The sequence below is a fragment of the Panicum virgatum genome, chromosome 7N (genome assembly GCF_016808335.1).
Source record: "Panicum virgatum strain AP13 chromosome 7N, P.virgatum_v5, whole genome shotgun sequence".
In the NCBI taxonomy this organism is placed as follows: Eukaryota; Viridiplantae; Streptophyta; class Magnoliopsida; order Poales; family Poaceae; genus Panicum; species Panicum virgatum.
The window spans coordinates 46,053,316-46,066,755 of NC_053151.1; the positions used below are offsets into that span (position 1 = coordinate 46,053,316).

The window sequence follows — 13,440 nt, forward strand, 5'->3', positions numbered from 1 at the left end:
GAGGAGTAGCATCCCACCCTAATGCTGCCCCCCAAAATTCCCAAGCATCAGCACCTTCCTTCTGCTCCGATTGATCCCTGTTCTCCTGGTGCCTCACGTCCAGACTCCAAAGAGGTGGGGGCTCTTCTTGCCGCGGTAACGCGGGCTTGGATTTCGACCGGAACGTCGCCAATGCAACGAGCCCGTGGAACTCGGGAACGGCGCTCCGGCGGATCAAGCAGCTGCAACGTCGCTGGTGCCAGGTGCCGACACTTTGTGCGAGGGAGGTACGGTGGTGACGGCAACCACTACTGGAGCCAGCAAAGGCTTGTCCAAGCGTGGCCAAGCTAGCACGGCCGATTTTCAAGTGCTAGCTAAGCCTGGCTAGCAGCCAACTTGCATTAGCTAAGCCCGACTCAGGCAACCCAACATACTGAAGCTGCACTGTATAAACCTGGCTAGACCCTATAAGCCACCCAATCAAACACAATATGCACTTGTGTATATGTTCTTCGCTCTGGTAAATTCTGGTCCAACCGGTCACAGGGCAACATAGCACAACAGTGTGTAACGTAAACTGATTGAACAAAATACCAATTGCATCTTATATTTATGTGATGCATGCAAGAGCTGTGCATTTGTCAAACATACATCTCCCAACGGAACGCATGTTTCCCGAGTCTACAAAGCATATCTTAACAAATATATATGGGGCCTATCTATGTAACTGGAGACCACGAAATCTGAAATGTTGCTATACACGAGTTTCATCTTTTGGTAGGTATCCAAGTTGCCTGAGGCACCACAGAGCCCCCTGGGCAGCATGCTCCTGTGCTGCTTTCTTCTGTAGCTTGGGATCGCTGAAGCACTCCAAGAGAGTTGTTGTAGGTCCCATGATCTGAACAAGGACCTTACAAGTGAACCTGAAAGCATCATTTCACAAGTAAACAACAGTATGTAAGGATGTATCATGGGTCGACTTGGTGACTCGACATTGACATCATTTCCCATATGTAGAATGATGTGCGGTCACCAAAACTAAGGAATAGTAAACATCAGGGGACAAGGGATGAAACGTGAATATATTTGGCTGCAAGCAATATAGCTCAAAACTACGGCTGCCTCCCATTCTAAAATGTAGATCATTTTAGCTTTATCCTAGGTAAACTTCTCTAACTTTGACCAAGTTTACAGGTACCTAGTAACTACCACTCCGTGGCACTTAAAGTGGTATGCAGGTGTATAAGTGGCTTCGTATGAAGACAAACCTTTTAATGATACTAGAACAAATACATCATTCCAGTTTCAAGGACATAATTCTGATTGTAAACGATACAAGAAAATAAATTTCCTCACTCAACGATATTCAGCAAGTACAGATGAGCTTACTTTCGAAGGTGGCTTGGTCCTTCATCTTTGCATAACTCAAATTCAGGAGGTTTCCAATAGTTTGCAGCACATAGTTCATAAAGGAATGACCTTGCTGTTTTGTGTACCATATCACCTGCCAATGCCAAGGTGCTTAATAGTATAGAGAAATTATCTCTAAAATTAATCAAAACAAAAATATGATCATATCACTTGCTAAAGGGCTACATAGATGCTTATCATGTGGTGAAGATAATAATCTTGATAGTTTTCACCAAAAATGTTTTTAAAATATAGTGTACACTTTGCGTGTAGGTGTGTATATTAGTCATGTCCCATGCAATAGATTGATTGAAGTGTACACTATGGATCTGTACAAAATATGAAATTTCCCTTTTTCCAAGCACAATTTTGTTGTAGCATTTTTCATATACTAAACTGTATTGCAAATACTTGCGGAGCTTGACAAGCACTACAAACATCTAATTTCATAAGGATATAAAATATCAATAGAGGACTGTTGACCAACTGGTACAGTAAATTTACAGATGCAATTAATTTAAGAGTGCTTTATACATTGCATGGTCGACTCAAAATTCTAGATGGCAAGCATATTTACAAGAGAAGAAATAAATTTGAAGTTTAGAAATCAGCATACCGTGGTACTCTTTGTTATTTATTTTATCAGCTGCCCCTCTAAGTAGACAACCATTCTGTGTAACCACATTGGACTTATTCATCCTTCCATCATTAGCATCATTCTTGTCAACCTTGCCATCTCCTGTACTCTGAATGGAGGTTTCATATCTCCCAATGGAAGATGCTTCATTATTTTGGAAAAAGATGTTTCCCTCTATTTTTCCATTCTCCTTTAGATTCTTAGTTTCTATAGATATGTCATCTTCAACTTTGATTGGTTCTTCATCATAGCCTATTAGTTCTGATTCTTTTTTTGTGGCAACACGCAGAATTTCCTCCAATGATTTCCTTTTATGCTTGTATCCATAATTCTGCATAAAAGTGCTTTCATTATTGCCACCACTAAATTGGCTTTGGCATGCCTTCTAAGTAATAAAATAAAGCAAAACAATGGAAAATGATGGTGCTAGAGAAACATGCAATTTCTGTTTCACAGCAGATTGCCAAAACAAATATACCTTCAGTTTAGAAAGTGCATCTTGTGCAGCCAACTTTCTAGCATCTTTCGAATTCCGGTTTGCTGTTGTACAACTAATCATCTTGCCATTTATGTTAACTTCTACTTTGACATGGAACTCTCCATCAGCCTTTGTAGGTTTGGGAAGGCCTAACTCAAAACCATTACACTGACAAAGTTCATGGAGTTCTCTCATAGGATTAATGTGCATGTCACAGAAACTCAATATAGGCTGTAGAAGCATTAGCATTAGCTTCCAAACATGGTTCAGGTTGAAGCCAGAATCTAAAAGCACCGCACCAACACAAGATTCAACAATATCACCAAGAACCTGCATGGTAACAACAAAATAAAACAAGAGTTGAGGACAAACAAAATATCATGTTCTCACCTATAAATTATACTCAGGTGCTAAGGTTTAGATGAGCTGGACAAAAGAGCTCAATATATACAATTCTACAAGGATTCCAATTATATGCAATTGATACACATCTGTTTATCTTATAATAGCTATTCCTCTGAATCCTACTCTCTAATCTTGTATTGAATAATTCAAGAAGCACTATCCTTTGGCACTAACCATTTATTGCTTTTTCTTTCAACTCAAGACGAAGAAAAAGGGTAATGAACGAAGTGTAAAGAAATACATACTTTGGAGAAAGGGGTCATCCACAAATTATATATGTTGGACCAAGAATAAAGGCCCCCGCCCCTCCCACTATAACACCTGGGTTTTATGGTCGGGTTGGCTAGGTGGGGCGTTCTAACTTGGTATCAGAGCCGAGGTCCCGGGTTGGAACCCACCCGGCCACGCATTTCCACTGCGCGATTTCCCATGCGCCTCTCGTGTGCTGATACCTGCTGCGGGCTACGCCGGGCACTAGAACCTGCTGCGGGCTACGCCGGGCTCGCACGCCGTAGGGGGAATGTTGGACCAAGGATAAAGGCCCCCGCCCCTCCCACTATAACACCTGGGTTTTATGGTCGGGTTGGCTAGGTGGGGCGTTCTAACTAATAGAAAGATAACTAAAGGTTTTGCAGCAAAAAAAAAATCAAGAAAAACGTTTACCTTTGGACATGCTGGTTCTTCTGAAAAGTCTTTCTCTGAATTTGAAAGATTAACATAATTCTCAAATTTATTTACCGCTGCCATAAGATATTTAGAATCCTTTATAAGATACTTATGCATAGATTTCTTAATTGCTACATAAGCAAATGAATTATTATTGACAGCTAATGATTTCAGATCTGTTATATGGCCAGGCTTGAGATCTGGGTAAGCTGAGTAGAGGTACGAGGTCATCAAATATTCCAAAACAGCATCACCAAGGAACTCCATCCTCTGATTAGAAATGTAATGAATAAGTTCAAGTCAGCGGATTTTTCACTATCAGAATTTTTCATTGACAATGAGACAAAAGGAAAAAGGAAGGTCAGACCTGGTAGCATCCTCCAGAATGCTTATTGAATGAAGGGTGTACAAATGCTTGGATAAGCAGACCCTTGTGCTTGAATTTGTAACCTATCAATTCTTCAAGCTCAGAAATGTTGATGTAATTCATGAGAGACAAATTGGCAGAACTTGCATCTAATACTGTATAGAGATCTGAATCTTTAAAGTTAACTTTTATTCCTATCCAATGTAGAAATGCAAATGCAGCTTTGAATCCACTCTCGACAATAAATGCTCCAAGAAGTGATTCAACAACATCTGCAATTGTCTTCCTATGCAACCAATGATGTGACTTTGTACACCTCAAGTTACAGTTTTCTTGTTTATCGGGGTCGATATTCTTCGGGTGTAAACTCGCTTCTGTTTCAGGATTGCAAACAACTTTACATGGCCTTCCCAGTGCAAAGAACTGAGTAGGTTCAAACTGTTGATCCCGTATGTATACCTAAAGTTTGCAATAAGACGCTTTAGATTTTGTGCAACACAGTGCAGAATATCATGGCATAACTTTATAGTAAACTTAAATTACTGTCACTTATGGTGGATGTAAAAAACTCGTACACAAAAGAGAGGACCGGTGATTTCCTACTTAAATATTTGAAGACAGGTAACTATAACATTAACAAGAGATGATGATAGAATATATCAGAAACAGAAACAAACATGTTCAACAGCATTAGCAGGTATTACCTCTGGTTATAAATATATGATGTTTAGGTCAAGCTAATTATCTAAAAAAGAACTGATTACATTGTCTTAACTTATTACTGAAAAATGGAGGGACTAACTAAGAAAAAACCAACATAATGCACATCAAAGCTAAGTTGCACAAGGGCTGAGCAATCAATGACGGATCGCCAATATAAGGGGGCTTTGATGGTACAAGCAACTGTTGAGTGTCTCCATATTTGGGATTTGATGATGGATGATATCACTTTTCAACAAAGTACAGGATCAGCATGTTTGGAAGCTCACTGAATCTGAGATATAAACCTAAGTCGTCCTATAATTATTTCTTCATTGGTACTGTTGTCAGGTTTACCCCTTGGAACGGGTTTGGGAATTGTGAGCACCACTGCGTAAGTTTTTCATGTATTGGCGGCTATTATCAACTGATGCTGGATAGCTGATAGATTAGCTAAACACCCACTTTTGGCAATTATCAACTGATGCAGGATAGCTGATAGATAGGTAAACACCCACTGCTCTCTGTGTGATAAGGCTGCTGGATCAATGCAACACCTCGTTTCTTGTGTGGTCTCCAGGTACGTCTGGTTCAGTATTCTCCAATAGGTTGGCTTGCACATGGTGGCGCCATAGGCTGACACAATCAAGCTTTCGCCTTTGTGGAGCTAAGGACTTAAACAGGGGCAAGTAGTTCATTGAATTCTGGTTCTTGGGAATTATGGAAACACCACAGTGAACCCATGTTTAATGGTGCCTCTCTACATGTGTACAGGGCCGGTGCCTATTTGTGGGGTACTGTAGGGCAAAGGAGTTCCAGGCTTCCAGTGGCTGTTAGTATGATAGACAAAGTGCTTTAAGGCCTTTTTTTTTCTTTTCATTCTCAATTAGTAGTGCATATGTTCTAACTTGTTTTGTGTGGAATGTTTGGTATTACTTATACTATTCTTCTATATAGTAAACCATGCAGCTATCCTGCTCGTTCGAGAGACAAAAAAAAGGGTTGCATATTGCATTTTTTATGTAGAATATGACAGGAAAAAATGCAACATTAAGTCCTAAGTTACAAGGTGAATTTGTATATAAGTAGTCTTGAATGGAAACAAAATCATGATTTAAACTTTTGCCCTCTGGTGCTTGAGGTTCTACCCTGTCAGCAGCACAAGGAAGAGTACATCTGATATGTTCCATAATAAGATAAGTTGAAATAACTGCTACAAACATATAAAGTTAAAATAAAATAAATATTGGGATATTAGTACAATGAACTCACCTGCAAATTTCTTCTAATTGATAAGTCGTATAAATTTGAATTATTCACTATATCAGAACGTCTCCTAGTCAACTGGCCTTCATCAAGTCCTTCGTACGAAATAAAGCTATGGCGCCCAACTACATACTTCAAGAAAGCATCGCCTAGGACTTCAAAGCGCTCCAATGAGATCCTCTCCAAACACCTCTCAGTAGTCAGCGCTTCAAGGATCTGTAATTTATTTGTCATAAATCACAATTATTTCCAGCATAGATAGCAAAATCAAACTAGCAGTTTCATCGTCAACATTATTGCAAAGTTATAAGTATGACTTACCCCGGAAGCACTAATTTGAGAAGCCTCTGGGAAATAAGATAGCATGAGATCCTTCAACTCAATAGCCACCAACAAATTCTCCAAGCGACACATTAAAGATGGCAGCAAGGACAAAGAACTACCCATATATTTTGAAAACCCAGTTATCTTCAAAGAGCATAGCTCTGGAGGTAACTTCACAAAGTGCTCCATCAATTCATGACCCTCAGATTCTTATAAGAAATAGTAAAGGAAAAAATAAATATCACAAGTACTGTACCAGCCTAGCAGGCTCAGAACAATCAAAGAATAGCAGTATTCATCAATATTCTAATAGGAACAAGTCACGGCTTGGGTACATAACAGTCATCTCATTGCTTAAAAGCCATAAAAGCAGGAAAAATTACTAGATCAAATACATTCACATACAGTTCATGACTTTGATTGAAATCAACGAGCAGTTTGAGAATTTTGAAATAAAAATAAATGGTTGAAGGAACTTCTTCCAATACATGTATAACTCAACATGAGCCATCCATGAGTTGAGAATCAAATGGATGAGATCTTTTGGTACCAGGACTTGCTCAATGATGGAATGACCTGTCAGTGGCAATACTGAATTTGGCTCGTTCCAACACCGATAACCACAAAGTAACTGTGTTCTTGTTCATTCTTGGATTTGAAAGGAAAACCCTATTAGGCTCAAACTGCAGAAGTGGCCATATAACAACCTTAATATACTTTTGCCTGGCTGGCTGGCAACTGCATTTTAGCACTTTTATCATTTCTCTGCAGTCATCATTATTTTAGCATTTTTATCATGTCTCTGCAGCCGTCCAGCTTAGAGACATCAATGTTGACGTCAGGACAGTGGACATTGATAATCATCTATGCCATAAGTTGGCTGTTACTCACAATAATATTAAGTAAAGGGAGATCATCAGATACATAGACGATCAATGTGAAACATGGCATTAAAAGTATCAGAGCTTTTAAAGAAAAAGGCCACATATGACACAAATGTTCTTAAATATCGGAACTTAAATTGCAGACTGCAATAACTAATATTTCACCTTCAGACAAGTTGAACACGAGTACCGTGGTCAAACAGTGATGATATCAAACAACAGTGGCTGTTTTGAAAGAGCAATAGACTAACCTGTGCTCTCTAGTTGTCGGTTATGCAGCAGATTGCGCAGATTGAAGAGTTGTTTAGCTTTCAAAAATGGCTGTTCAGGATGGGATAGCTCGATATGACACCTGGTTTAAATAAGGCATAACATTATGAAGCAGTTGACAGATGCATCATTTTATTTTGGGGGGCCAGAAATGATGCAGAAGTAAAGATACATGACTAGTATAGGATCAAAGTAGATACATGACTAGTATACAATTCTAGAAGTATGGATAAATTATTAAATAAATCTACACACGCATTTCTACTCATACTTCTTAAATGGTACACATAACTCGAAATTTTAGAGCTTAGTGATGTATATTTGCCCTGATGGGTGCTTAATATGTTATATGAATATTTTGTAAAGAAATAAAATTAGACTATGAATGGGTGTGTAAGAAATAATTCAGGAAATAATTCAGCTTATTACCCTTCCTTAAAATATTCTGCATAAGTTGCACCATTGAATTCACTTTTAGCATTTACTTCATCTAGAATGACATCAACGAAGAAAAACAGTTTGGTGTGGGGAGTGAAGACCAAACTGCCAATCACATCAGCTTTACTGTATGTTCCATCAAGAAGCTTCAGAGACTCATTTGGCAAATATGAGTCATGCAGAGACAAACCCCTTGGATCTTGGAATACAGGTGATGATAAACACCGCTTCACTGCTGGCCAATCAATCATAAACTTATCACCATAGAATTTCTGCTTGATGGGAAGCAACAAGTAAAATGTTGAATCCATTTGCAATGCAGCATCATTTCCCAACATAACATAAGATGAGGTGAACTCAGATCTGTCCAGGAGAACCTTCAAACACATTTCTTGGAAATTGCGTGCAAGCATCATCTGGAAAACAAAACCATAGACATGTGAAGCAATGTCCCATGAAAATTTGTGTATTAACATTTGAAAAGATATGAAAGACAGTGCCTCTTCTTTGTTAAATGTAATCATTCCCAAATATTCAATTCCTGCTTTCACAATCCTGGCATGAGCAAGATGCAATTCAACGTCCAACTTTTCAGCTTCCTTCGGAAGGGCATCGATCACAAAAAGACCAAACATCTGATATTGTCTATCTGCTGGTTTGGGAATAAACTCTATGTAGTAGAAATGCAAGTTCAACGAGCAGTCCAGTTTGTATCTTGAAGGTCTTAGAATCGCAGGAATCAACATCTCATGAAGCTCTTCCCTAAAACTTTCATCTGAAACATGGAAAAAATGGTTAACCCAAATTTCCAATGTTTCCCACATTATATTCTGAATAATGGACCATGACCATACCCTCAGCTTTGTTGATTTCAGAAATATCTATTGTTGACACCTTAGTCTTTCTAGAGCCTTGGCCTGGCAGAAGAAAATCTGTCAAAGCACCCAGTTCGTGAAGTCTTATGCATGCTTTCAAGCATGCATCTCTCTTAGCTTCATCTTTTGACGGACAGGGTTGACTGTTCACTTGACGAAAAGCAGCATTTGGTGGAAGAATTAGTCTGCATACTACTCCTTCAACATCATCAACATAGAAGAATGCTGGGGAAGGAATAAAAAACCTGCAACAAGGGGTGTCAAATTTTTCTAGCAAAGTGTTACATGACACAATGGGTAGAATAATTATCGGTCCTTGCATACATATCTCTAGGAAGGTTGTCACAATAGCAATGTAATAGAGACACACTGTAAGCCGTGCTAATGGAAGCACCAGTGTCGTTCACTCGATATATATTCTCCTCAAGGCAATCGAACATATCATTTGACGATCTCCAATTAATCTCTTTATCCATAATGCTTTCACCAGTAATATAATCACCAACCAACTTCTCATGAGACTGATTTCCCCTGGTACATGAGAAATGGAGACCTTCAAGTTCTAGAATGAAAATATTGAACTAAATTCAAGGAAATGTTAAGAATTACGATAGATTAGTGCAAATTAGCCAGACCTCTCCAGGAGGAAAATGTATTTAGATTTATTCATCCGGGCACGTCCCCTTGACTGGATAAAGCTAGAAACAGTTTCTGGGAGATCAAACCGCACAACAAGGCAGCAAGTCTGAATGTCAAGTCCCTCCTCACCTACATTAGTAGCGACCAAAAGGTTGACCTGCAAAAAAGTAAAGAAAAGGGGCTGTAACACAAGAAGCATAAACATAAATACTGGTGCTGGCAGAGATAATAAAAAACTAACAAGATCTATTAAGAACGGGACAACTTCAGACTATACCTCACCCGAAGAGAACTTTTCAATGATAGAACCCATCTTGTTCCTTGACATGTTCTCCAATCCTGAGTGGCATCCCACAAGAAACTCACATTTCCAAAAATCAAGGCACTTCAGATTTTGGAGAATATGTGCAACTACTCTTGCGACAATTATTCTTTTCACAAAAACAATACACTTCATGTTTTCCTCTAGCCTGCTTGTTGAAGAAACGAAAGAAAAAGCTAAGATGTTGAAATTGCTTCGTTTTCAGTTGGCTTTTCGACACATTTAGGTCGAACTGCAAAGCAATGGAATATTATTTGAACAAACCAGAAAGCAGCATGTACATCCTTGGTTCAGTACATCTACTCGAGTATTATACACATTTATCAAGCGAGTAAGTCTCAAAGTGGCTGTACCAGCAGTTACGAATGGGATAAAGGCTGTTTTTTTTAGCAACGATAGGTCCCAAGGAAAAAAACAGAGGATTGGGCTTCCCTCTGGCAGGTGCATATCCAGTTATTATATGGATTTGTCATACCTGAGCAGAGTTCGCACATTGTGTAAATAGTTACAAACCCTAGTTATCCTGACTCCCTCCAAGTTGTGCCATGCTTTCAGCTAATGAATGTTAGCGAGTACTTTAGGCAGGTCGTGGGTAGCAGGCAGCGCGGGCCCCCTGGCCGTGCGCCTCCCCCTTCAGGGGATGTAGAGTTGGATATGGATTAGGCAAGGATCTCCATTGGTTAGGTATTCTTTCCTAAACCCTAGGCCATCCTTGCCTACATATGTACACGAGCTTTGTCTCTCCATAATCAATCTATTATTCCTGAGCCATATTTGCTTTCAATGAAGGTGTGTTAGTAGTTGTTTCCAAATTCATCGCATAAACAGTCTTTCTGGTAATTCAAAGTGAACTTAGTTACCAGGTTGTCGGCACCATCTTCAATATGAAACCCCAGAAATAAGTTGTATCCCTTTCAATTGTGAAAATATTATACCCTGATACGCACTTTCTATTAGTATTTGATAATTTGAGATCAACCAACACCCTTTCCATTCGGAATACCTTCATACTTGTTCACATACATTGTAACTTGCTGTTTACCATAGTAATAAGACAGGCTCCAAAAATCTTCAGTGGATGCCTATGAAGCTGAGTTACCCTCAACTTCAAGGGAGAGTTTTAAGTCCAACTTGAAGACATATTTTAGTCATTTTTAGGCTCAGTCTATCCTATAAAATTTCTAGCCACTTGTTTGTGTAGTAATGTCAGATGACTAAAATTAATGAATGCCGGCAGGCTATTAGACCATTACCTTTAGTTTATACAGTAATGTGTTTTTAAAGTAAGGCAAAGGTGGACATTTTCTGATTATATACATAGCTGATAACATATTTGCTTGAAAGAATGTAGTGTCAGAGAGATCAAAGTCAGGCACCCAGCAGAATTATAGCTTATATTGCCTTAAGGTACATGATTGGAAATCAAAGATATGTTTCTAAAAAATGATAGTAGCACAGATGATCAGGCTTACCTGTATCTTGACAGGACGTCAATAAGGACTGCAAATTTTTTTGAGAAGAAAGGTTCCTCCAGCGTCTCTAGATCAACTGAATCAGCATCAGCACCTAAAAACAAGTCTTGTCATGTTTTGAATTTATATTTGTTGCCAATAAACTGTCACTCTAAAATGCATCCATCCAGTACAGGCTATGCTACATGACATATGCAGATAACCTACCCTTCTTGAACAACACATCCGAAGTTAAGAAAAGATGCATACCAGCTGTAGAGAGGTAGAGAGTTGGGCAAACACCACACACCCTAATCGGGAGGGGGGGACCTTTCATATAGTGCCAATGGCTTGGAGTACAAGAAGTACACGCCCAATATGGGCCGGCACGCCCAATATGGGCCTATACAAATACACAGGCCTATACAATGCCTAATACCCGCCCGCAGTCGAAGCGTCAGGCAGTCGGACGCAAAGAATGGACCTGAAATCCTGAAACAGCTGAACAGGTAACCCCTTCATCATAATATCCGCGAACTGATACTATGACGGCACATGAAGAACACGAACTTCGCCAAGAGCCACCTTCTCGCGGACGAAGTGGATGTCGATCTCGATGTGCTTGGTACGACGGTGGTGGACCGGGTTGGCTGTCATGTAGACAGCGCTAACATTGTCGCAGTAGACAACTGTAGCAACCTTCAGCGGGATGTGGAGCTCCTGAAGAAGTTGCCGCAACCAGCAGCACTCGGCGACAACGTGAGCAACCGCCCGGTACTCGGCCTCCGCATTGGACCGGGATACCGTGGTTTGCCGTTTGGACGACCAGGACACCAGGTTGTCTTCCAAGAAGACAGAAACCTGATGTAGAGCGACGGGAGTCTGGGCAGCCCGCCCAGTCAGCGTCAGAGTAGGCGACCAGTCTGTCTACCGGTCCAGTGCCAATGTGGAGACCGGCCGAAAGAGTACCCTTCACGTACCGGAGGATGTGCTTGACAAGCGCAAGGTGGGGCTCGCGCGGATCGTGCATGAACAGGCAGACTTGCTGCACTGCATATGCGAGATCAGGCTGAGTCAGCGTGAGGTACTGAAGGGCGCCGGCAAGACTCCGGTACTCGGTGGGGTCGGCGACTGGGGAGCCCTCTGTGGCAGAGAGCTTGGCACGAGCGTCAACTGGTGTCGAAGTAGAGTGACACTCGGCCATGCCTGCACGCTGGAGAAGATCCAGCACGTACTGGCGCTGGGAGAGGAAGAGCCCGTCGGAGGAGCGCGTGACGGAGATCCCCAGGAAGTGGTGTAGATCGCCAAGGTCTGTCATGGCGAACTCCGAGTGCAGACGCTCAGTGATGCGCTGCAGAAGAGTCGGAGTCGAGGCCGTCAGGACGATGTCGTCGACGTAGAGAAGCAGGTACGCCGTAGCGCCCCCCTCTTGAAGCACAAAGAGGGAGGTGTCGGACGCCGAGGCGGAGAAGCCGAGCTGATGAAGATACATGGCGAACCGCTGGTACCACGCCCGAGGAGCCTGCTTGAGGCCGTAGAGGGATCGCTGGAGGAGACACACATGGTCGGGGTGAGCAGGGTCAACAAAGCCCGAAGGCTGCTGACAGTAGACGGTCTCCTCCAAGTCGCCGTGAAGAAAAGCGTTCTTCACATCCAACTGGTGGATCAGCCAGCGACGGGAAGTGGCGATGCTGAGGACGACGCGAATCGTCGCCGGCTTGACGACAGGGTTGAAGGTCTCATCGTAGTCGATGCCGTGGCGCTGAGTGAAGCCGTGAACAACCCAGCGAGCCTTGTGACGGGCAAGGGAACAGTCGGAGTGGAATTTATGATTATAAATCCACTTGCCAGTCACAACGTTCGCGTTAGGTGGTCGCGGGACGAGACGCCAGGTGTCGTTGTCGATGAGAGCCTGGTACTCGTCCACCATGGCAGTGCGCCACTGGGGGTCGGCGAGTGCGCTCCTGTAGTTCCCCGAGATCGGGGAGATAGCGGTGGAGACGAGGGCGACCTGTGCCGTGGGCGCCGGTGGCGGAGGAGGCGGCGGGAAACCGAACTGGTGGACAAGCTTGAGCGAGCCTGTCTGCTGCCGAGTGACCGGCCAGCTGGAGGACGGTGGAGGCTGGACCGGTGGTGTGGCCAGTTCAGGGAGGTCATCCCGTGCACGGCGGCTGTAGATGCGGTCGAAGGCAGCTGGTGGCCAGGACGGTAGCCGCAGCGGGTACTGCAGGAGCAGCCGCAGCAGGTGGAGGTGCTGGGGCGGCCGCAACAAGACGCCGAGGTCCCGGGATGACGAGGGGACCACGCCACAGGATGGCGGGGTCGTCGGG

At 42.2% G+C, this 13,440-nt stretch overlaps 1 protein-coding gene across 2 annotated transcripts; it reads right to left on the minus strand.

Annotated features, from left to right (window-relative positions):
* Positions 1–547: 547 nt before the first annotated feature.
* LOC120683369 (endoribonuclease Dicer homolog 4-like) lies at positions 548–11,266 on the minus strand. 2 transcript variants are annotated; one of them, XM_039965447.1, is made up of 16 exons: positions 11,132–11,220; positions 9,615–9,807; positions 9,334–9,494; positions 9,023–9,229; positions 8,678–8,943; positions 8,324–8,598; positions 7,815–8,239; positions 7,367–7,467; positions 6,229–6,440; positions 5,914–6,123; positions 3,943–4,401; positions 3,573–3,845; positions 2,505–2,834; positions 2,006–2,357; positions 1,369–1,483; positions 548–902 (listed from the first exon to the last, which is right to left on the minus strand). In XM_039965447.1, the coding sequence occupies exons 2-16, from the start codon at positions 9,792–9,794 to the stop codon at positions 734–736; spliced, it is 3,735 nt and encodes a 1,244-aa protein (XP_039821381.1). In that variant the 5' UTR covers positions 9,795–9,807; positions 11,132–11,220; the 3' UTR covers positions 548–733. The 2 variants fall into 2 exon arrangements, with proteins under 2 accessions (XP_039821381.1, XP_039821382.1); XM_039965448.1 differs by having other exon boundaries at positions 734–902; positions 9,615–9,676; positions 11,132–11,266.
* Between the last annotated feature and the right edge of the window lie 2,174 nt (positions 11,267–13,440).

Excerpts from the sequence above, each read along its gene's own strand:
- LOC120683369 (XM_039965447.1), bottom strand. The coding sequence starts at position 9,794 with ATGAAGTGTATTGTTTTTGTGAAAAGAATAATTGTCGCAAGAGTAGTT. Across the intron at positions 8,599-8,677 it reads TGAAATCAACAAAGCTGAGG|ATGAAAGTTTTAGGGAAGAG; the intron begins GTATGGTCATGG and ends TCCATGTTTCAG. Across the intron at positions 6,124-6,228 it reads CTCAAATTAGTGCTTCCGGG|ATCCTTGAAGCGCTGACTAC; the intron begins GTAAGTCATACT and ends AATAAATTACAG.